Consider the following 24,287-nt stretch of genomic DNA (forward strand, 5'->3'; position numbering starts at 1 on the left):
TTTTTTCATAACAACCATATTAAAGAATTTCTTTTATGGAAATAGAGCATTTAGTGGATTAGAATTTTTCACTATTTTGACATGCTAGTGCATATGATCTTCATTCATTAGGATTTTCATGAGGAGAGTCTTAAATAAGGTTAGGGAAACATTACAAAAGTGGTATTCATCGATCACAAGGTTTAGGAGATTTGTCATCTCCCAACAATGCCATATTAACATCATTGACAACTTTGACCAACAATGTCTATTATGAAGATGGGGTCATAAAAAGCTTCCTTTTCTAAAGTTTGTGGAATTAAAATTTTGATACCAGCATCATATCCAGCTTGTTGAGAAATTTCCACTAATATACATTTTATCTCAATCTGACTCCTAGATTGAAAATTATGCTCAATTGAAGTTTAACCAATTAAATAATGTCACATCGACAAGTGACTCCCATGTGTCATACACAAGTAGCCCATGTGGCTTTTCCATGTCATTGCAAGTAGTCCACATCACCTGGGCCATTATGTAGCATCCACGTGGCTCTGCCATGTCAACACAGGTAGTTCACATCACCTGGTCCTATACATGGCATTGATGTGACCACTACCTAGTCCTCATGGCACTTGCCATGTCAATCCTAGCTCATGGATCTCATTGGGTTGTGACTTTATGATTTAGGCAGTGATTCCATGTTATACCTATATTTGGATTTGCAAAAAATGGAGTGGGTTCAACATCAGTGGTTACCTATTTTAGACCCTACTCCCCCAATAACTCACAATGAACAAGGGGGGACCCTAGAGTACACATGGGTTATTGATTGGGCCCTAACTATGATTGCACTGCCACAAGGTGGCACTTTTTATCGTTGGATCCTCAACAGAAATTCCCATGTCAACACCAACGCTCCACCTCGTTAACTCATAATGGAGAGGAGCCTGAATTGAATAAGGGCTATTGATTTGGCCATGCCCCAATCATGCCATCTGATGAAGACCTCTTGTGAATGAGGGTCTAGAGAGGTCGATTAAGTGAGTAGTGAGTGATCTCGTCGGTTAATGACACCGAAAGATAAGAATATTTCATAGAAATGTTTGCCTATATATCGCCACTGATCCCCACCACCACCAACAGGGAGCGCCCAAGATTGAAAGTTGCTAACGAATGATGAATTATCTTGTTAGTTGACAGGTCTGACAATCAAAACCTTTTGACAATAGCTTCCACCACCCCTCCACTATCGTCATCTATACCTTGGTGTAATGCATGTGTTACGGTGGCAAGTAGTGGGCGGTGAGCAATGGTAAGGTTCCACCTCACCTCACCTCTACCATGTGGCACAACCACATCATATTGGCACATGGGCCCCTCCACCAGGCCCATTTCATGTTTTGTGGAGTCATTCTTGTTATAAAATTTTTGGATTAAGTCCCTATCTTAGTGAGTCCCACAGGCCACGTCACATCAAACCGGTCATCACTTCATCGATTTCCCCTTTGTAATTTTCAACAAACACGATGATTGTGGCGGCGTGTGGTCTATTGATCCAAAGTTCCGAAGAGGTGAAACCATCACTCGATCAGTGGATCGATATCACTCAATACAAGTGATAGCGTGCAAGGTATGGGCAACAAATAATAAACAATCGATGGAAAAAAGAAAAATAAAATAAAATATTAATATGAGAATAAAAACATTATTGCAATTATTAAATCATTGAAAACTAAATAAATTTAGAATTTACCTTTTCTGCTTTTATTTAAAATTCAACAATTAAAGAATACAAAATAAAAATTTGGTTTTAAAAAAAATTGCTGAAATTAATTATTAATTATGTTCATAAGCGTGTTTATTTCAAATATTATCTGTATGTTTTAGATTTAAGAAAAACAATAAAAAAATTTGTGAGTACTAAAGTTGCATTTTATAAATGAGAATTTGTGATTATTTAGATTATTAAAAAGTTTTCTTTTGCAATTACTGCCAATAATAAAATTTAAATCTCTTATCATAATTGTCTTTTTTATTTGCCTCTATATAAATGCAAATTTTTTATTAATTAAGTCATTAAAAAAAATTATTTTGCTATATTATTAACTACTACCAACCCTAAAATTTAAATCTCTAAACCTATTGTCTTTATTATTTATATCCATATCCTATCAACAGTGCATGTACCATTTAACTTAATTAAATTAATGAAATTAATTGCGTCTACCTCCAACTAATTTTCCTTACTTACCGTTGAGGTGGCGACCCTTCTAGCGACATTTTTCTGTTAAGGATGGGTTTATTTTTGTGCTTTACTCCATTCCACGCGGCCGCCCTTCTACGGACATTTTTTTTTTCTAAAGGATGTGTATATTTTTCTCCTTTACCCTCTTCATCTCGATTCGACGTAGGAATTTGGACATGTATTTTCACAATTTCAAAGAAGAATATCAATAGTCGTGTATAATTTTTAATTATATTTCACTGAGAAATCGTCACATGGGGACTAATGAACGCAGTCAAATTTGTTTCAAATACGTCCATCGTACATTAGCTACTCATTGTTCTCATTTGTGCGGCACAATTTTTCAAATAATCAAAACATTTTTCAACATCCCAGAAACGTGGGGGCGTGCATAAAGTAACAACTTGTCTGAATTTTGTTGCGTGGGTTGGTTGGATGGAAGTTGTGCGTCATGTGGTGGACTAATTCCAAACAAGTGTTTTGAAAGGCTCCATTCACTGGACTAACAACCCTACCGTTCAGATGTACCGCTAATTTATCCGCACAGAAAATGGAAATGTTAAATCAATTTTCCAGGAACGTGGGCGCTAAAGCAGCTAGAAATGTGTTACAGGCCTCCGTTGGTCACGTAAAACTGGCACAACTGGGTTAGTGGGCGAGTTGAACTTTGTTAGGTGGGTGGGCAAGTTGCCCGTCTGCTCATTCCAAACTGTATCTATTTAAGTCAAATTTCTTATTTTTGTATAAATTTTGATTGAAATTTAGTTAAATTTTGATTTGTATTATTTAAATTGGTTTTTTATTATATATATGGATTCAATATTCTTAAAATCTAAATAAAAAATTTACTAATCAAATTTATAATTTCAATAAATCCCTATCAAAATCTATCAAAATCTAATCTAAAAAGACTTTAAAAAAAATCACACTTAATACTAACCCACAATCATACGCATCTGCACAAGCCAAAACCAAATTCAGACTTGTAGCAGTTAGATTTGTTCAAGAGTTTGCATGTTGAATCAATGTCATCTCGATTTTGTTTGAATTTTAAATGAGTTCAAATTATGAAACTAATTAGATTACGACTTTCTTTTGATGAAAACCAATTCAAGGTTTAATTGGGAATAAAAAAAATGTAGACTATTTGGCCCACTTTGGATTTGAAATTAAGTTGGCAGTCAGTGCGAGGCAGGAAAGTCGCATAACGCGGAGAAATCGCATTCCCACCTTCCCGTGAAATTATAAATTCAACCATCTCTGCACTCTCGTCGAACGATTGCGTTTATCTATGCCCATGCCCACAAAGGCCTCTTCCTCCTCGGGCTGCTATTGCTGGTGGTGGAACCCTGTTTTTAATTAATTAATTACAGGGCTCACCCCATCTTCATCTGCTACTGTTCTTCCGTTTGGATCCGGGACTTCTTCCTGGTGATTGCTTACGCTTTCTTTGTTATTGGAGCAGCAGAACCAATTTATTGGCGGAGCTGTCGAGATGGCGAAATACACAGAAATGGTGGATGCGGGTATAAGGATCGCCGCCAGGTTTAATTCTCACTGCCCCCAGACGTCACGTTTGTATTATCATCCAAATTCTTCCAAAAATGAGGCGGAGGCGGAGGCGGAGGCCGCCTCCTCTGGAAAAGTACAGGCCGCTCCTTCTCGTGCCCTGCACCTCTCTGCATCTTGCGCGAATTCAATGTTTGAGATGCAGGGGAAGCAGGGAGATGGGGAGTGGCCCATCATTGTATTCCCTAATTACTCTTATTTTTCCTTTTACATTTGATTATATCATGACAAGCAACACCAAAATATATGGCAAATTCTTCAGCTCTCAGACGAATTCTGGTTCATTTCACCGATTTGTATCGGTTAATTCATTGATTTATATATGGCTTAAATAAATAATGGAAATTGTTATCTAATTGCAGCATAAGTTGTGGGTTTCGATATTTTCAGACCGATTTAGCCTTGGGCTGACTTGTGTATTGGTGAGGCAATTTTCAACCGATGATTATCCAGATGGCGTTTAAAATTGTATAAAAATTCATATCAGTTGGTAATAAATGGATGTAAAGGTTTCTTTTCGGTTGTCTCATGGAATAGGTAACTAATTGGGAGCCTATCATATCGAGGAGTTGCCAGGTTTGTCTTTCTGGTCTATTGGGTGATGAGTGCTTAGGACAGATTTTGCTTTAAAGTGGGTTTTCTAGCACGTCTCGGCTCCTTTCTCGTGTGGGGCTGCCTTTTCAGCGATGTTTTTCTACGAAGTGATGTGGGTCATGGTTATTAGATGTTTTCTATCTTAAATTTCATTAGTGGTGTTCTTAATTTTGGGACTATGCTATGGGACAATTTTCTTGGGTATGAATAGCATGCTCTCTCTCAGATTTTTACAGTCGGAATACTTTCACATTTTGATGTTAATTGCTATTGCGACTTATATCTTATTCTGCATTTACTCAACACACTCCCCACCTCCACCAAAGCGCATAAATGCCTTCCGGGACAGAATCTTTTATGCTTGCATGTCCTCAAACCTCTTTCGGGGAGCCCTCTTGTCTGTATACAAATAGTTTACACTTGGTTAAACTCTTTCATAATCTCTAGGCCTTGTAAATATTTCGGTTTACGCATTTACAATTTTTGGTTGCCTTGCATGGGATGCTATTGTCGTTGTTGTTGTGAGGGTCTTTAGTTTCTTTTCTCCATCATGAGTTGTCGTAAAGGGTTTTTTTCTTGTATGACCATCTGGTTCACTGGTTTTTGTTGGACTTCGGCTCTGGTTCAAGATTGTTTTCCTGGTGCCGGAATCCTGTGTTTTTGGGTGGTATTCAATTTTTCCGCGGGTGGGTGGCTAATATCCCTGCTTCGATCTTGGATCTACTGCCATTTAATTACATCTGCCATCCGACATTATTCCATGTGATTTGGGGACCTCGTACTCCTCCCTTATCTGGCTTATTATTCTTATATTTAGTGCACCACCTTTTAACCTGTTTTGGACAACGAACGGTCCTTTTCTTACGCTGGATGTGGGTTTTATTCTCTGTACACCACACATCCTTGTAGTATGTGAATTACTTAATCCCTAGATTTGGGTGGGTATCTACGGTATATTCTCCTAAATGTTGCCAACTACCTCTCTAACATCCCCACTATTCCTGCCGAGGATATCTCCTTCCAACATATAACGTTGTGGTTTTTCATTCTTTTTTGGGGGTATGGACGTGCTGGACTCTGACACGTTAGCCCATGAAGCATTCATTCGGGCCACCATGGATGTTGAGTCTCATTTGCTTCAATCATCTGGGGTCGATCGCCGAGGTGGCACACGATCTTTGGATGCTTGGCACACTATCCTAGGAGATGTTCTTGTGCCAGATGGCACTCATGCGGTCCTTGATCTTCATGGTGTCGAACATGCAGGGTTTGAACGACGATCCAGGCGCAGGCAACGTTTTATCAGGACTACCACCCCACCGCCTGCACTGGTTTTTTACCATGAGGTATTGATCGACTGTATTACCAATTTACAAAAGCGTGCTCTCATTGGCCGGTGGCATTTTGTGGAGCTTAGTGATTCTAAGATAAGAATTTGGGTGGACAAAAAATGGAAATCCGTATTGGGGTATATACCAACTATGGTGCGGTTGCTACGGGAATGGTACAACTTCCATTTTCTCAGCCAGGAGGATCTTGTGAAAATTAAGGTCATTCCGTGGATTAATGACAGAAGCTTCTTGGCGCTTCACTCATAGTACATTGGGTTCAATCCTCTAAACAATACGTTGCAGAACAAACTTATTTGGGTTAAATTGCCGAGGTTGCCTATCGAATTCTAGACAAAGCAAGTCTTCATGGACATCGAAAATGTCATTGGTAAGTTTGTTTATGTTGATCCACGGTGTTTGGGGGCACCAGATAAAAGAGTCGCCTGGATATTGGTAGAGAAGGAATATCGAAGTGGCTTTCTGGATCACATCCCATTGCATTGGGGGGAGACTCACTTAACAAAACATTTGGATTTATGGGGCGTTCCTTTCAGATGTTCAAATTGTCACCATACGGGGCACCTCGTGGCTCATTGCCCTCACCGCTTGGGTGGTCGTCAACATGGATGGAACTATTTCGGTGCGTCGACGTAGTCTCAATTTGGTGAGGACCCTCTCAGACATTATGGTGCGGCGCATCAACATGGGAAAGCTTCATGGTGAAATACAAGTATTCTGCACAACCCTTTTTCTATTCGTCCCCCTATTAACGGATCCTCAAAATATGGCTCCTCGCCCATCACTGTTCCATCATCCCCATTTTCTTCCATGAACTTAGACATCCCTGTCACTAATTGTCCATCCCAACATATTCGAAATTCCCCTTCGGGAAACACTCCTCGTCACGAAATCCCGACCCCTTTTTCGTCTCATGATGTTCCCTAAACCTCTCATATTACCTACGTACCTGCTCCATCACCCTCTCGTTTTACTAAACGAATTCAGGGGCCTAGAAATAGTCTCACTTCGCCATGCTCGCCACTTGCTTCCCCCACTAATTTTGTTGGTAGTGATATAGACTTTCTCCTTTAGAGAAAGACTTTGGACTTCCACACTCTCACTATACATAAACCATCTGGCTCTTCATCTCCCCACATCAGCCCTACCTTTGCTGGGAATATTACTGTCCGACAAAAACAGAACTGTGGTAGTCAACATTTCCGGGGCGACCCATATCTATCCCTCTAAATTCCCCTATTGACCGATTCCTTGTTGATGTTCCTATTGCTGATATTTCTTCTTATCGGGCCCTTGGAGCACAGATGCCCACACAGGGGTTTTCATGACTTTCATCCTTTCTCTCAACATTCGGGGTTTGGGGGCTGCCCCGAAATTTCTGGCTCTCAAACAACTCTTTCTCTCTATTCATCCTTACATAATTCTCCTACAGGAAACCATGCATTCTGTTCCACATGTTATCCAATATTTCCGGAAAATGTTCCTGGATTGGCATATCGTTGCCGCAGTTCCTGTTGGTCTATCCGTTGGTCTTGTGGCCTTATGGGACCCTCGATGTGTTAAGGTCAAGGCATTCTCATGCTTTACTGGTATCCTGCTTGAAGGATATATCCGTGGTCTGAGTGGGCGTATCCACATTCTGAATATGTATGCCCCTTATAAGAACATGGTTGTTTTTGGAACAAGCTGCTTACATCTGGGTTAATGGAGTTGGTATCTCTCATCATTGTGGGAGACTTAAATTGTACTGTTGGTTTGGATGAAGTCTAGTGTCGGTCCAGGAAAATTGACCCACTGGCGGGATTGATCCATGACGCGATTATGGACCATAATTTTGTTGATATATGCCCAAAAAATATGGTTGCTACATGGGATAATGGAAGAGTGGGGTTGGCGTATGTTGCAAAGTGGCTGGATCGGTTTCTATTACATGAGTAGGTAGTGGAGTGCCTTGGAGAAGTACATGCAGGGGTTATCAATAATTTTCTATTTGATCACGAGCCCATTACTTTACAATGGAGGAGGGCGGAGTTTAGATTCGGGTTGCCTTTTAAATTCAACTGGATTTGGTTGGATGATCCAGATTTCAACGCACTGGTGCGTTTTGTATGGACCCGTGATAGTGACCGGGGGACATCTCCCATGGTTCACATCCTGGATAAGCTTGAAATCCTTCGTGGGGAGGTAAAAGCATGGTAGAAACAGAAGACTAAGAAATTACATAAGGAATTACATGATATTCAACATGAACTGGATGCTCTTCCTCCCCAGATGATATCTCATTGTCTTCTTGATTCTACCCGGAAACGTATACATGAATTAGAACTCAAAAAGAAGCAAATTCTATCTATCAAAGAAGCCACCTGGCGCCTCAAGAGCAGGGCTTTATGGATTAGAGAAGGGGATCGAAACACTAAATTTTTCCATCGTTTTGCAAACCACAGGTGTAAAATAAATTCTATCTGGGAGATTACTGATGCTGATGGACAATGTTTTCAGTCGCAGGGGGGTATTTGTAAAGTTGTTGTCTCACATTTCCAGAAGGCCTATGGTTGCAATGAGGGGATAGAAGTGGAGGATCTATTATGGGGTGTAGGTCATTATCCCACAATATTTGATGCTGATACAAATTCTGAATTGTATAAAGTGGTCTCTGAAGATGAGCTCTTTGAGGTTTTAAAATCCTTTAAGGGCGACAAGAGTCTAAGACAAGACGAGTGGACAGTAAAACTATTGACTCATTTCTTTGATCTCTTTAAAAGTGATGTCCTAGACATGGTGGAGGAGTCGAGGGTCACGGGGGACATCCACTAGCATATAAATTCCACTTATATTTCTCTTATCTTGAAGCGGTGCCCATCAGCCAGTTTCTCGGATTACAGGCCCATATCACTTTGTAATCTTATCTACAAAGTCATATAAAAAACTATTGCAAGCCGTGTGAGGAGTACATTGTCACGCTACATTTCACCAGAACAATATGGCTTTATTCAAGACAGACAAATACATGATGTTGTTGCTATTGCCCAAGAATGTATGCACACGATTCACACAAAGAATCTAAATGCCGCCATTATGAAGGTGGATTTACAAAAGGCTTATGATTGTTTGGATTGGGGATACCTCAGACTGGTTCTACATATTGGTTTACAGCCTAGATGTGTGGCTTGGATAATGGCATGTGTTACAAATGTAAATTATGCGGTGATCATCAATGGATATCCAACACATTTCTTCAGGGCTGGTCAGGGGCTTTGCCAAGGATGTTCACTTTCCCCACTCTTATTTATCTTGGCGATGGATGGGTTGAGTCTGCACATCAATAAAGTGGTGGTGGATGGTGAGTTCCAGGCTTTGCACATGGGAAATGACATCAAAATTTCACATGGTTTCTTCGTCGATGATGTGCTTATTATGGGTATGTTAAATCGATTTGCATGGTTGACTCTTTTTCATATTTTTACTAAATTTGCTAACGCCACTGGTTTACATATGAATCTACAAAAGTCAATTGTTTATCACGACATGTGTGATATGGAGGCTATTGCCTATATAAAAAGTCTATTTGGAATAGAGGCGGAGCTGATGATGAGTGGTATGAAGTATCTTGGTTACCATATCAAACCATGTAGCTACAGGATTGTCGATTGGCAGTGGCTCGTGGACCGTTTCTTCAAAAGGATATCTGGATGGGAACTTAGATGCCTATCTGTGGGAGGTCGCATTATCCTGACTCAAGTTGTTCTCACGCAGTTGGGGGTATACTGGGTTCACCTATTTCATACCCCCTACTCTATTATTAACAGTCTAAATAGAATCATGAAAAATTTCATCTGGGTGGGGAGCAGTGAACAAAATAAATTTCACTTCGTTAAGATGTCCATTTCTGACATTTCTTTTTAATTATTTCGATGATTGTGATGCTAGATCAATTTGTAACTATTTACAAGGGAGTGGTTTGTTACATTCAACATATGAAGAAGATGACTCTACTGTTCAAAGCATTTGTAAAGTTTTTCAAAATGATTTATCTTTGTCATCTAATAACAAAAAATCTTATGCTTTAATCGGTCCATCTGATCATAATGTTGATTCTAGAATTTTTCATTCAATCACCCATTTTCCTAGTAGTATATTGGATGAAAGTTGTTCGACATGATTTTTTTTATGGTTTATCTTCACACTATTCAGATACTTATCAAGTAGTTAAGGCACTTTAGCCTTTCCTGATGGTTATGTCAGACCCTCACCATCTTGACAAGCCTTCTGAACATGATCAGATTTATTTTCCCTTACAAGATTCTCATCTTGATCCCATATCTTTAATTGAAGATTCATTTTTTTCAAGGTTTTCAAGAGGTTTGTTTTGAATTTCATGATCTAATATATGATCAATTGGAAGCATCATATTTAACAAGCCCTGTTGCTAAAAACAAGCTTTGATATTTTCTCATGCTTGCTAAGAAGAACACCACAAATGGAGATGCATTCACAAGAAACTTTCAAGGTTTGCTTTGATGTTTTTCTAATTGGAAAGGTAAGGTAGCAGGTTGGTTATGGTTAATTGATTTGACACATCTTTCTGCCTATTGTCAAGACCTTCAACCTTTTGTGAAAGTTGTTCAAACTATTATCTTTTCTATTGCACATCATTTTATATCTTTTTTAATCACTCTTATCTTTGTGATTGCAGGTCGGGAACAATTACGCTGGTCACATTAGAAATTTCATTATACTTGGCCCTGACCTTCTAGCCAGTTAGGTTAGGAGTAGGTTTAATTACATTCTAGTTTCCTTTTTCACTCATCCTGCACTCACTCTCCATCTAGTTTCTACAATTGTTTTGCTTATTTTATGTCCTGCAGGTTGCTTTTATGTTCAACCTCTATTTTCTTTGTTCTTTTGGTTTTGTTTTGTTTCTTTGTTATGTGTTTTATTCCATGTGTTGTTCAATATGACTTTGCATGAAAGATCCTCATTTTGGCTCAAAAGACAATGTAGCAAAAATTGTGACGAGGAATAATGCTTGGCTAATTTGTTACCTCTTCTTTATTTGCGTTTATATATCTTTAAAGCCTATGATGTTTGAATGGAAAATACGATCTGTTCCAGATGGAAAGCCTTTGGTCAAACTATGAAGCCTGTATCTTTATTAGGATCTTCACTTCTGACTCAACCTTGTATTGAATGATGTTTTACTTGTCAACCCAACTGAGTAAAAAAGGGAAAGGAGAAAAACTTTAAACAAGTATATTAAGTTCGACTATCTTTCAAATCCATTAAACAAGGAATCAACCTATTCCACTCTCAATAAGTTGGGATCCCTCTCCCACCATCAAAATAAATAAGTATCTTTGCACATCCTATTAGTAACTAAATAAAGATGTGAAGAAGAGAAAAGTTTCCTGCTTAGAGAGGTGCAGCATGAAACTTCATTGGGGTACTGACCAAGCTTGCTGGCAGCGAAGCAATGCTTGTGGTTCCTTGATATGACTTTTTCGGGGTACTGATTAGGCTCGTTGACAATGGAGCAACACCGAGGAATGTGCTTAAAAGCTCAGTTTACTTATTATCCTTCTCCCTTAGTGAAATAGTTGATGTGTGACTAGTCTTATGTTAATGCATTTAAAGCTCAGAAAGGAAGAAAATAGAATATATCTTTAACCGGGATAAGTGGGGAAGCCAAGGTGATCCACATGGAAAACCAATACTTCCTAAAAGACTGAGGCCTTGCAGTAAAAGGTGGAACCTGAACAGAGAAGTTGGAGCTCTACCAGTGTGTCGTCAGGTGTTGACGCTGCAATCAACACCCTCCAAAATTTTGCCTACATTGGAATTTTGGAGCTTACTGAGGATCTAATTCTCTGTCATCCATGGTCACTTCATTGCTAATTGATGTTGTGTTTAAGTCTTATTGGGGCACACATTGTTGAATCGACATAAGCATCGGGAGGATGACCTTGATTCATTGGAGTGCCTTCACCGCCATCTGAGAGATTTGGACCGTAGATTAAAAAAAATATGACAACACCTTGGCATTCCCCTTGTGGCGAGAACAACTCATGAAGGCTCAAAAGAGTCTATACAGATTGCGGCCTCAAATTCAGATCCATCCACATAGATATCCATGTCTATGATCTATGTGTCTTATGACACTAGTATTTCTAGGCAGTGTATCTCAAGGCAAGACTTTGGTTATATTTTAAATTTTGTAGTCTCTTGTTATTTTCAATTATTATTATTGTCCTCTTTATGGAGAGTAATTTTCTAGTTGTATGAAAAATTGACAAAACAATTTTTCCTCTTGATGTAATCTCCCAATTTTATAAGAAATAAAATTCAACTTAAAATATATATATTTTTAAATATATAAATAAATTTAAAGATTTAAAATATTTGGATTTTAAAAATTAAATTAAAATAATATATTTTTAAATATATAAATTAATTTAAAGTTTTAAAATATTTAGATTTAAAAAATTAAATAAAAAAACTTGCCCGGGAAAAAATCGTGTTACGCTCACGAATACCTGTCGCAAATTGCTTGGTTCATAAGTTGGAATTTTATTTTTAATTTTTTTCATATATATATATATATATATTTTGTTAGTAAGAAAAAGGTTTATATTATATCATATATTCAATATACAGGGTATGATCCTCATCTGCCAAGTCATTTACAACATTTAGGCCATATGGGTGGGTGAGCATATCATGCTTCCCATCCAAAAATATCAGAGCTTACATATTACAAAATTGTACAGTCCATCCGCGGAGCGCTGTTCCAAGAAGAATAAATAGTAAACATAGATATTATCAACAGTGCAAGGTCCAAAAAACCCATACTATCTATCCATGCAAGTGGGCAATAAGCTTTTCCATCCATCCATCCAGTGAGAAAAACTAGTAAATATTATACTAGTACATTATGCAAAATTATACCAAAAAAGGAGGGGAAAACAAAAGTTACTCATGAAATGGAAATTCTCCAACTTCAAAAACATTGTGACCCTATGTAATTTCCATGTGCATATTACCAAAATTACCGTGTAGGTCCCTCTTTGATAGTTCATCAGCATCCTTGTTCTGTTCTCTGCCAATGTGATATATTGTAGAATTGTTGTGTTGTTTCCATAAAAGATCAATTCTCCCTGCCAACCCAGTAGCAAGGGATTGTTGATATTTGCACTGCCATAATCTTGGAATCTCCATAAATATGAATGTCAGGGATACCAAGGAAATTATTGACCCATAACAGACCCCATAAGGCCATGGCTTTTGCCCTGGTATTGGTGCCCCTACCCCCATTCCAGTAAACCCTCTAAGACATATCATTTGAAATAGTGATCCAAAAACCACAATCACACGTGTTCCTTTGTGCAGCACCATCAAAAAAAGCCATTTGATATTCCATCTGTAGTCCTGTCTTCTTATGTTGCGAGATTTTGGAGTATGAGTCTGTGGTGAGTATGGAAAGATTAGTGATAAATAAGCTGGAATTTTGTTAGGTGGGTTGTTTGGAACTGGGGAGTGTACTAAGTCCAGATTGTGCGGATGGTGATTTCGGCATCACCATCCACTAGCAATTTATAAAGTGAGATTCCCCTATACTCTGTCAGTCGCAGATTAGTTACTCATGGTTGTCATTTGTGCAGAGTAAAACAATGTTGATAATGTAGATTATTAAAAAAAGGCTGGGTTTTAATTATTTTTCCAATATTTTTTAAAATTTTGTGATATAAGTGTTTTGATTTAAAATATTTTAATAATTTTAAAAAAACTGAATTTATTTATATACTAAAAACAGATTTTGAATAATAAAAATATATATGGTTGAAAAATAAATTTATTATATAATAAAAAAAACTAAAAATAAACAAAAATAAAAATAGAAGAGTTAAATCAATTTATGCCAGAAACGTGAGCCGTGAAGTCACGAGACCATTGGTCAAATGAACCTGTCACAACTCTAGGTTATCAACTTCAACTTTGTTAAGTGGGTTGGGCCAATTTCAAAGTGTAACTACAACAATCAGGTCCAATGGTTATGTATAGAAGTGTAGTCCCCACTGCGATTTCTTCAACTGGAAAAAAAAATAAAAAAATCTCCACATAGATTTGTTTTCATAATTTGGATTTGATTTTTGTTAAATACTTTTGAACATGGACATAGTATCACCCTACAATCTGGGTATGACGAATCATTGTCTTTTCGATTTTGTTCAGTCCTAATTGGATTCAAATTAGATTATAACTCTGAAAAATAGACCCCGAATCATTATCTTTTGTTCAGTCTTAATTGGATTCGAATTAGATTATAACTCTGAAAAATATCCATAAAATTAGATTATTCAACCAACGATAGAAGATTCCTTGTTGTCCCCACTTTCGACTTGGACTCTTGTTAGAAAAGTCACATAACGTGGAGAAATCGCATTCCTGCCTTTCTCAAAAGTTTTTTTTTTTTTTTTTTAAGTTGGTTTACTCTATTAATTTTGTATTAGTTACGTATAATACCTACTTGTTATTAAAAATTAAGTAGATAATCAGGTAGTGAAATATGTAATATTTCCTATTTATTTTTTAAACAAGATAGATAATTTAGTTATATAGTCAAACATGTGACATTTTTTATCTACTTACTATTCTTAGCTATTTTTAGGAATTAAGGTAGGTATTAGTTAGTGAAGTTGTTTTAGTGGTTTTTTTTGGACTTTCCGGTGTCAAGAATGAAAAATTTGAAGTGAAACCTTGATTTGTGTTATTTAAACTGGTTTTTTACTATATATGGATTCAGCATTGAAAAACCACTAGGGCACTTCCATTGTGGAGAAGTTGTCCATCAAGCTTGTGATTTCAATAAATTCGGATTTTAGAGAAATTAGACCTGAAAAACCCACAGGGAAAGCTTCCAAAAAATCTCACTCAAGACAACTCCTTAATTAAGAACAACATCTAACTGCGATTTCCAAAAATCCAGGTAGTTATTCCAAGAAATCAAGATAGATAATCTAGTTACATAGTCAAACATGTGACATTTCTCATCTACTTACTATTCCAAGTAATCAAGGTAGCTATTAGTTTTTTTTGTTTTTTCGCTGAAGTAAAAGTTCGACCTTCTATTCAAAATAATAAAAAAAACCTTATTACAAAAATTACAAATGAGAAGTGGGCCACATAAAGCCTAGGAAACCAACCCTACGTCCCACTATCCGGGCCCAGGCCCACAAAACCATGACGTCGGAACCAAAAGGATACTCGAATGCCCAGACTGTTCGATCTGTTGTCAGAGATCTAATGATCAAGAACAATATCGGACCCATAACAAGCATACCCTTTAACTCTTGAATCGGACCCGATAAGCCTTTAGAGACCGCTCTATAAAAATTTCGGGTCCGTTTTGGCTGATAACCCTCGCGCATGTAGTCCGCCCGAAATCCACCAGATGCCAGCGATTCACGTCCGTCCGAGTGACTTGCTCGATGTTTAACCCTGCTTTCGGACCCGAAGCCTAATAAAGCTACTGTTAAAGTTGATTTCGGTCCGTTTGTCTTGGTAACCACCTTGCTATTTGCCACGCAGAATTGATAAGATTGCTGCTATTTCTCCTATCTGCTCGCCCTTTAACCAAGCTCCCTGCAAAGCCAGTGAAAGGTCGATCTATAGTATATTTCAAATTCATATAAATATTTGAGTTGTCAATTGAGATTTCGGTCCGTTTGTCTTGGTAACCACCTTGCTATTTGCCACGCGGAATTGATAAGATCGCTGCTATTTCTCCCATCTACTCGCCCTTTAACCAAGCTCCCTGCAAAGCCAGTGAAAGGTCGATCTATAGTATATTTCAAATTCATATAAATATTTTAGTTGTCAATTGAAACCCCCGAGAACCTTTGGTTTTAGATTTCTGGACAAATATTCCAGCCTAAAGGTCGTCCTTTCTTTACATATAACATGTACTTGCTATTTCCAAGAATCAAAATAAATAATCACGTTACAGAGTGAAACATGTCATATTCGGAAGACCCAATGTACTTACTATTCCAAAAAATCAAAGTAGATAATCTAATTACATAATCAAAAATATCATCTTTCTTATTTACTTACCATTGCGAAAAATCAAGCTAAATAATCAAATTACATAGTCAAACCTGTCATATTTCTGATTTACTTCTAATTATTGCCCGGAATCAAAATAAATAATCAAGTTATATAGTCAAACATGTCATATTCCCTGAAAATTTAAATTCATCCTGTAGAGGGGTTGCGTTTGATCTGTTCTCATGCTCACAAAGGCGTCTTCCTCCTGCTGGTGGTGGAAGCCTGTTTTATATTAATTAATTACTTCGCATCTTCATCTGCTGCTCTTCTACCATCCGGCGCTTCTTCCCGGTGACTACTTGCGCTTTCTTCGTAATAGGAGCAGCAGAATCAATTTATTGCCCGAGCTATCGAGATGGCGAAATATATGGAAATGGTGGATGCAGGTATAAGGATCGCCACCAGGCTTAATTCTCACTGCCCTCACACTTCGCCCATGTATTATCATCCAAATTCTTCCAAAAATAGGCCGAGGCCGAGGCCGCCTCCCCTGGAGAAGCACAGATCGCAACCTCTGGTGCCCTGCACCTCTCTGCATCTTGCGCCAATTCAATGTTTGAGATGCAGGGGAAGCAGGGAGATGGGGACTGTCCCCTTATTGTATTCCATAATCACCCTTATTTTTCTTTTTACATCTGATCAAATCATGACAATCAAGATCAAAATATATGGCAGATGCTTCTGTTCTTATCATTCAAAATGAATTAACCGATTTCTATCGTTTAGTTCATTGATTTATATATGGGCTTAAATCATGGAAATTGTTATATAATTGCAGCGTTCAAGTTGTTCCATGTCATGGGCTGGCTTGTAACTATTTTTAATAAATAATTAAAACAAGGAAGGCACAGATACGGAGGTATAGGACGCATTGGGTTTTGGAGGATGTCTTTGTTTTTTCCCTAACAAGGTGAATTGCAAATTGTTGCAGTTTAAATTAATCTCGTTTTTATTATATAATCAAATGATATTTTAATGTTTACCCGATTAAAAATGGTTTATAAGAGCACTAGTTCCTTGTTTTGCAGCTTTAAGTTATGTATATCTGAAATCTCAAAGTAAATCGTAAATTAGTGAAATAATCATCTAAATTAATCTTGTTTTTTTTTTTCCACTGGAAAAATCGTAATCTTTCATTGATTAGAAAAATTACATGTTGTAGATGCATTTTGCATACGCTGTATGTTCTTCCACCACACATGTGGGTAGCTGTAAGTTCCATTACTGTCTATTCAAAAAGCAAAAATCATCTCGCAGGATGTTCTATATTGTCATATATACATGTTGCCACGCAGGGCTATCAGTGATAATATTTATCAGCTATATACAAAATTGTTCAAAAAATGTCTGTTCATATTTGTTTTTCATGGGCTGGCTGCCCTATGATACTGTGCATCTATGTATGGGCGATGGTAGTACTGATATGCATTTGTTCCTCGCTGCTCCTGTATCATCCACTCACCTCTGGGAAGTGCCGTGGCCTCCTTGGATAGTTGGTCGGCACTGTTGTTGTGTTCCCTGTAGATATGATGGCAAATGATGTCATTAAATTGTTCCTTCAGTAATTTAATTTCATCCAATATGATGCTGAGTGTGTGAGAGTGACAAGCAGAATTATTATTGAACCAATCAATGATAATCTTTGAATCCCCATATATGTTTAAGTGCGTGCAATTGTGGCTCAATGCAAAATGTAGAAGATGACGAAGGGTGATGATCTCAGCGAAGTTGTTAGAACCAGCTCCCAGACCCAGCTTTGCTTTATAGAAGTGTTGTTCGGTTATGAAGAGGATGAAACCCCCTCCACATCCCTGTTGTTGGGCTGCGCCATCGAAAAAAGCCCATGGGCTGTTGTGGTTGATTTGTGGAGGTTCACGGGGTCTGCGAACCTTTGGCTGCGGTGGCTCAGGAGTTTCATTGAAGGCAGAAATGATTTTGGCGATTTGATGCGGCCAGTGAATCAATTTGTCCTCAAAAGTCAATCGGTTTCGGGCCAGCCAGAGGTACCAACAGGTGATGATGGGCAAGCTTTGCAGTTTTGAGTTTCTGTGCTGATGGAACCAAGACTCCCAAGCTTGATTTATGTCGACACCCTCCCAATTACCGGAATGTGGAATAGTAGCGGAAATTGAGTGCCATATATGCGTCAAAACAGAGCATTGAAGGAACAAATGTGTGCACGATTCGGCTGACTGTTTACAAAGGATGCACCAAGACGGTCCATAGACCGCTCGTCTCATAAGATAATCCCCAGTGGGGACAATACCCTTTAGGATACACCAAAAGAATAGCTTCTGCCTGGGGGGGGCGGTTAGTTTCCAAATGGAATTCCACCAGAAAGATATTAAATCCAGAACCTTATGTGAAATCAGAGATAAGTAACCGGATTTAGGGGTGTAAATGCCATGCTCCGAAGGATACCAAATAAGCTCATCAGGTCCCTGCTTTATTCTAATGTGCGATTCCGATAAGGCACTGATATATGACAGCCAATCTTGGTGCCAAAGTGGTGGAATGTTGATCTGAGATACAGTTTTCCATCGTTGTTCGAAAATGGTGGTATGCTGTGGATCGGCAATGTCTGCAATATACTTGATCCCTTGTGAGTGTAGGTGCCTGATGAGAGCTTCAGGCAATATATGTCTTCCTCCGCTTCCATTCCAAGGATCCAGTCCGATCCTGGCCTATGTGCCATCATTGATTTTCCATACCAAGTTATCTCTGATAAGTGGTATAGCATGAAGTAGTGCTTTCCATACTGATGATATTCCTGCTTTAGGCCAGGTCGGAAGACGAATCCAATCCATTATTTGATGGGGCCATATATATTTGTGGTATACCATATGAGTCCATAGGTTGTCTCCAGTTATTAAAGTCCATCCCATCTTTGCAGCCAGGGCCTGTGCGAAGGAAGGGAGATCTTTGAGCCCCCAGCCGCCCCATTTCTTTGGGATGGCAATCCTCTTCCATCCAATCCATGCAAATATGCGTTTCTCCTTTATCCCGTTCCATAGGTATCTATTGCAGGTTTGCTGTAGTCTGGTCAGGATGCTGCGCGGGATCCAGGCTAAAGCCATCCAGAAGACCGGGGTAGCTTCCAAGACCGATTTTATAAGAACAAGTCTACCAGCTCGTGAGAGATATCGATGGCTCCAGACATTGAGCCTCTTCTCCAACTTAGCGACTAGCCAGATCCAGTCTGCTATTTTTGGGCTAATAGGCTTGATCCAGTACCCCAAGTATTTTAGGCCCTGATCCAGGGGATGTATGCTGTATGGAAATAGCTGAAGAGCCAGTTGAGATTCATGGACAGTGGTTCTGGAGAGGATAATGGATGATTTTAAATGGTTGGCCAGCATCCCAGTGGCAGAAGAGAAGAGGGTAATGATATTAGAGAAAGAACGGGAGTCCCGGGTGCTACCATCAAGGAAGATCATAACGTCATCCACAAATAGAAGGTGGGTGAGATAACAGTCCTCCGTAATCTTGAGACCACTTATATCTCCATTTCTCTTGGCTGTGGCAATAAGGTGACTGAGGCCATCCATGACAATGAGGAAGAGGAGGGGAGACAGAGGGCACCCCTGTCTGAGGCCACGTTCAGAGTGAAAGAACTGGGATGCAGATCCATTAATCAGAACACTGAAGGAGGGAGTGGTAATGCAAGCCATGATCCAAGTGATAAATCTGTGAGGGAAGCCCAAATGAATAAGGAGCATTTTGATATAGAGCCAGCTGACCCGATCAAAAGCTTTTGCTAAGTCAATTTTTAAGGTGATGGCTTTATGATGTTTTGTCCAGATAGAGTGAAAAGCCTCATGAGCAACCCCAATAGCTTCATGAATCTGGCGGTGTTCCAGGAAGGCAAATTGTTGAGGGGCTATGTGACGAGACAGAATGGGGCGGATGCGGTTTGCAATGATTTTTGAGATGATCTTGTAGAGTACATTGCAAAGAGAGATGGGGCGATATTCATCAAAGGAGGAAGGAGAATCTGTTTTAGGGATCAGAGCTATGAATGTGGAGTTGATAGCATTATACAGGGATCCCGACGCTCTACATTCCTCTACTACCCGCAGTAGATCCTGACTGATCGTCTCATAGAAAGCAATGTAGAATTCGATGGTCCATCCATCCGACCCCGGGCTACGCTCCTTCTTAAACCATTTGATGGTGGATTCTAATTCCTCAGGAGTCACAGGATCGAATAGATTCTCTGCTTCTTCTTCATTTACAAACCTGGGGAAATGTCCAGCTATGTTGATGATATCTGCAATGTTGGAGCCCGGAGGTTGCTTGTATAAATTCCTGAAGTGGGATGATCCCATCTGAGAGAGCTTGTTGAAAGTATCAGCCACTCCACCATCGGGCATAGGGAGATTCCATATGGTATTGCTGACCTTTCTGCCCTTGGCATAATTGTGAAAGAAACGAGAGTTGTCATCTCCAGCCTTTAGCCAGATTGCTCTACTACGCAATCGAGTAGATTCTTCCCTCTCCCTAAGTATTTTTTGCTTCTGATTTTCCAGCTCCACTAGGTGTGCTTTGTCTGCCTCCGATGAAAAACCCAAACCTCTTTCATCAGTGAGAGAGGTTAGCTCAGCTTCAATGTTCATGAGAGCAGTGTTCTCCTGTCGGTGCTTTTCTCTGGCCCATTTGATAGAGAGATCCTTGAGCTGCAATAGAATCATGCAAAAACCCTTAGCCAGAGAGTCAGCCCTATCTATCGGGTTGAGTGGCCAGAAGTCCTTAACAAGTTTGATGTAGGAGGGATCCTGAAGCCAGCCGTGATTGAACTTGTAAGGTGCTTTTGGTTTTTTATTGGGGCCATTTATTTCCAGATAGATAGGGTGGTGATCTGATATGCCACCAGATCCCACCCATTGTTTGTAGTGATGAAGCCTTCGAAGCAGAGATCCTTTCATCATGAATCTATCCAGTCTGCGGGCCAGGGAAGCTTCTCCGATTCTTCTATTTCGCCAGGTGGGAAGAGGTTTAATCATGGGAACATCACTCAGGTCATGACGTTCCAAAAGGTCAGTCATGTAAGCAGTGATAGGGTCAATTTGTGCCGAGGCTCCCCATGATTCACCGTAACCCAAAGAGAAGTTTAGATCCCCCCCAATGATTAAGTTCTCTGCTGATAGAATGGATAGGCCCAGGAGATTATTCCAAAAAGTTTCACGCTGGTGACACGGCCCGTAAATGTTGATAACCTTGAGAGTGGTGCCCAAATCCGCAGAGAATAGATCGATCCCCAGAAAGCCCGGGCCCCCCCAAGTACCTTGGGCACTAATAGTAGCAGGATTATATCCGATCGCTAAGCCTCCCGATCTACCAGAGGAGTCCATAGCCGAGAATAGCCAACCGGGGATGATAGATGATAGAGAGGCCGATATGGAGTCCGCAGGGCCAAGAGTTTCTTGGAGAAGTATAATGTCGACAGGAGAAGTTTCAATCAATCTTTTGAGGGCTAGTTTCTTAGAGGCACTAGCCAGGCCTCTGCAGTTGAAAGAGAGGCACTTCATGGGGGAGGATGGCCAGGGGTGTTCTTAGCTCTAAGTACCCCATCAATAGTAGATTGGCGCCCAGTGGCCACCTCTGCCCCCGCTCTTTTGATGGCCTTAGTGAGATCGGATTTTCTCCCTCAGGCAGGCAGAGAGGTCAACCCAGGCGTTATGATACCCAGGCCGGCAATAATAGGTTGAGATCCCTGAGAGTGTGTGCGAGGGTGGAGGAAATATGAGTGTTTAGATCCCCTGGATGATGAGGGAGAAGATGCATGCGATAGGAGCAATTGTGTGGATGGAACAGCAGGGGCAATGACCGAGGAGGAAGGCATTGAACATAATGCAGCAGACAAAGATGGAGTGAAAGATGAGATCGAAGAGAAATTTGACAAAGGAGGTAAGATAGATTTACCCGGAGGGGCTGCAGATGCGGATGCTGAGGCTGCCCGAGATCTGGTGATCGGAGCTGAAGCACGGCCAAGAGAAGCGCCCGGAGCCTGAGAAGGAGCACTTGAGGGAATGCTCGTGACCGGAGTGTGTTGAGCAGCCGGAGAAGTGGATCTCGGAGTAAAGATGGTGGGCTCAGGTGCATCGTGCCTCTGATTGAGCGGACAATCCTTGAATATATGCCCTACCCTATGGCAACGTCGGCATCTGAACGGAACGCCTTCGTAGTCAAGAATCTGAACTCGAGTGTATCTGCCCCATTGTAGAGTGATCTTTTCCTCCAGACCGTCGCGAGTGTCAAGGTGAACCAGGATCCGAGCAAGCGTTCTATTCCTTGATTCCACAAAGGTGCGATCATGGTCGAGATATGTTCCCAGAGCATTTCCTATGCGGATGAAAACTTCTTCGTTCCAGTATTGGAGGGGGAGTCCAGGAAGTCGCACCCACAATGGCCCAGCCCCAATCTGTTCTCGCTCGGGGTCAAATAGAGGACTCCATCTCTTGAGCAACACCGGTGCCATCTCTATATGCCAGAATTTGGCCAAGACAAGATCCGTGTAATTTTCCTTGGCAAAATGAAGAGCAAACCAGCCGCGAGGAAGTACATGAACTTCAGGGAGTTCTTTCAGAACCCCACCCCAGATCTCTTTCACCCACTGTGTGAGCCGGGTCGCAGAGTAAGCTCGCCCTCGGACATGTCCCACAAGGATAGTATTTGCCATATTAGCTGCCTCTCCTATGGCCGTGGTCTCTCCGAACCGAATAGTGATATCCTTGGAAGTGGATTTGACACACTTTGTTCTTTTTTTACCCGTGCGCGGCGCAGAAGGATGATTTACCAAGGGGTCCGGGGAGCAATCTAGAGGGTTCGACCTGGAAGAGCTGACTTTGACAGCGGGGGTTTCAAAACATCCCGAGGGAGAATGGAGGAGCGCAGAGTATCCTGCCATCGACGGAAGAGGCAGTCCCGAAGAGGAAGGTGCCGGGAGGGAGGATGTCTGGGGACGTGAATCAAAGGGAGGCGACGGGGGGATAACAGATGATAAGAAGCGGAGGGTCCCCGGAGAAAGAGGGGGAAGATCCAAACCAGCGGATTCAGAGGGGGCAGCGCCTTCAGGTAAGCCAGAGGGGGGAGGGACCGGGATAGTAACCACCGGGGAAAGGTGCGGCTCAGATTGCAGAGGGGGACCAGTACCAGCAGACGACGATGCGAAAGAAGGGCGGTCGAAAATTACCTGAGAGGAGAGCGGGTCTTCGGTAAAATCAATTTCCTCCTCCGTGTCCATAACATCACCGACGGTAATCGGATCCATGTTGATAACGACAGATGTAACCTGAAAAGTCGGGCCAGGTAAACAGGTCGGAACAGTTGCTCAGTGCGGTCTTCAGGTGGGAGAGGTAGGGTTTCAGAGTGCCCTAACCGAAACCCTCGCGGTTAGCTGCAGAGCGCGCCGATTCCATCGCAAGGAGCCCTCACCATCACTGTACTCCGTTTCTTTCAAGAGGTCCAATTAATCTTGTTTTTATTATAATATTAAAAATATATGAAATTTTGGCTTTACTTAAATATGATTAACTCATAAAAAAACTTATCCCTTAAAATTAAACCCAAATAAATAAAAATACAATCCATAGTTCTAACTAAACTCCAATGCTCGTGAAAATCTCAATATGAAAACACTTCCAAAACATCCTCATTTAAATGGCTTGAAACCATTCCAAGAGAAAAGTCATAATTCTGCACCAAAGCTCTTATTGACAAGTTCCAATCCGTGTGTATTAGGATTTTGTTCGATATTTCTCGATATCATTGTGGCATGGGTTAATATTTGTCTTTATTTGGTAAAGAAGAGGAGGGTCCTTATTTTTGGGTTGGCCCTCTCTAGGTGAGGTTAGTTTTCTTTTTCTTTAAAGAGTATTTATATTAGGTGAGGTTAGTTTTTTTTTTTAAAGAGTACTTATATTTTTTTAATGAGGTGTGGTTTTTTTAGAGTAATTGAAAAGAAATATATAAGTATTGTCGGAAAATGTAATTCTTACTTGTCTCAGTTGTGATTTTTGCTATGTAAAGGAGTTTATTCATATTAGTTAGAAGTTCTTAGATTGGTGTGTGGTTGAGATATTCTGTCAACCAAGTGATTGTGTGTCCAAGATAGTTTCCCTTTCTTGAGACAACACTTCATATATTTATTTGTAACATTATTTGATTAAAGATAATATAGATTTCCTTATGAAAATTTAACATGGTATCAGAGCCCGTATGGGCCTTGGCCCCTCCTGGGCTGAGGGAAATAAAGAGTCTGATGAGTGATTTGTTTGTTTTTCCCCTGCTTGTTTGCCCATCCTTTTGTTGTTGCTATGTAGATGGAGCTGGAAAGAGCGTGGTAAATCTGTAGGATTGAGTCATCAAGCGTTGGGAGTAGTGAAAAGTCACAATGTGACTGTGAATTGTAGATCTGTTTTTTCTTTGCAAGCCGATCTACTTGTTTT

At 40.1% G+C, this 24,287-nt stretch overlaps 1 protein-coding gene and 1 pseudogene across 1 annotated transcript; both read left to right on the forward strand.

The window, feature by feature from the left end:
* The first annotated feature begins 3,515 nt into the window (after positions 1–3,515).
* On the forward strand, positions 3,516–4,177 carry LOC149223241 (uncharacterized). The gene has a single exon (XM_089383257.1). The coding sequence runs from the start codon at positions 3,723–3,725 to the stop codon at positions 4,011–4,013; it is 291 nt and encodes a 96-aa protein (XP_089239383.1). The 5' UTR covers positions 3,516–3,722; the 3' UTR covers positions 4,014–4,177.
* Positions 4,178–16,002: 11,825 nt separating this feature from the next.
* LOC149223242 (uncharacterized) lies at positions 16,003–16,540 on the forward strand (annotated as a pseudogene).
* The last annotated feature ends 7,747 nt before the right edge of the window (positions 16,541–24,287 follow it).

Source organism: Pinus tabuliformis, chromosome Q (assembly GCF_031772625.1).
Source record: "Pinus tabuliformis cultivar Carrire ecotype Pingquan chromosome Q, CPIR1, whole genome shotgun sequence".
NCBI lineage: Eukaryota > Viridiplantae > Streptophyta > Pinopsida > Pinales > Pinaceae > Pinus > Pinus tabuliformis.

Excerpts from the sequence above, each read along its gene's own strand:
- LOC149223241 (XM_089383257.1), top strand. The coding sequence starts at position 3,723 with ATGGCGAAATACACAGAAATGGTGGATGCGGGTATAAGGATCGCCGCC.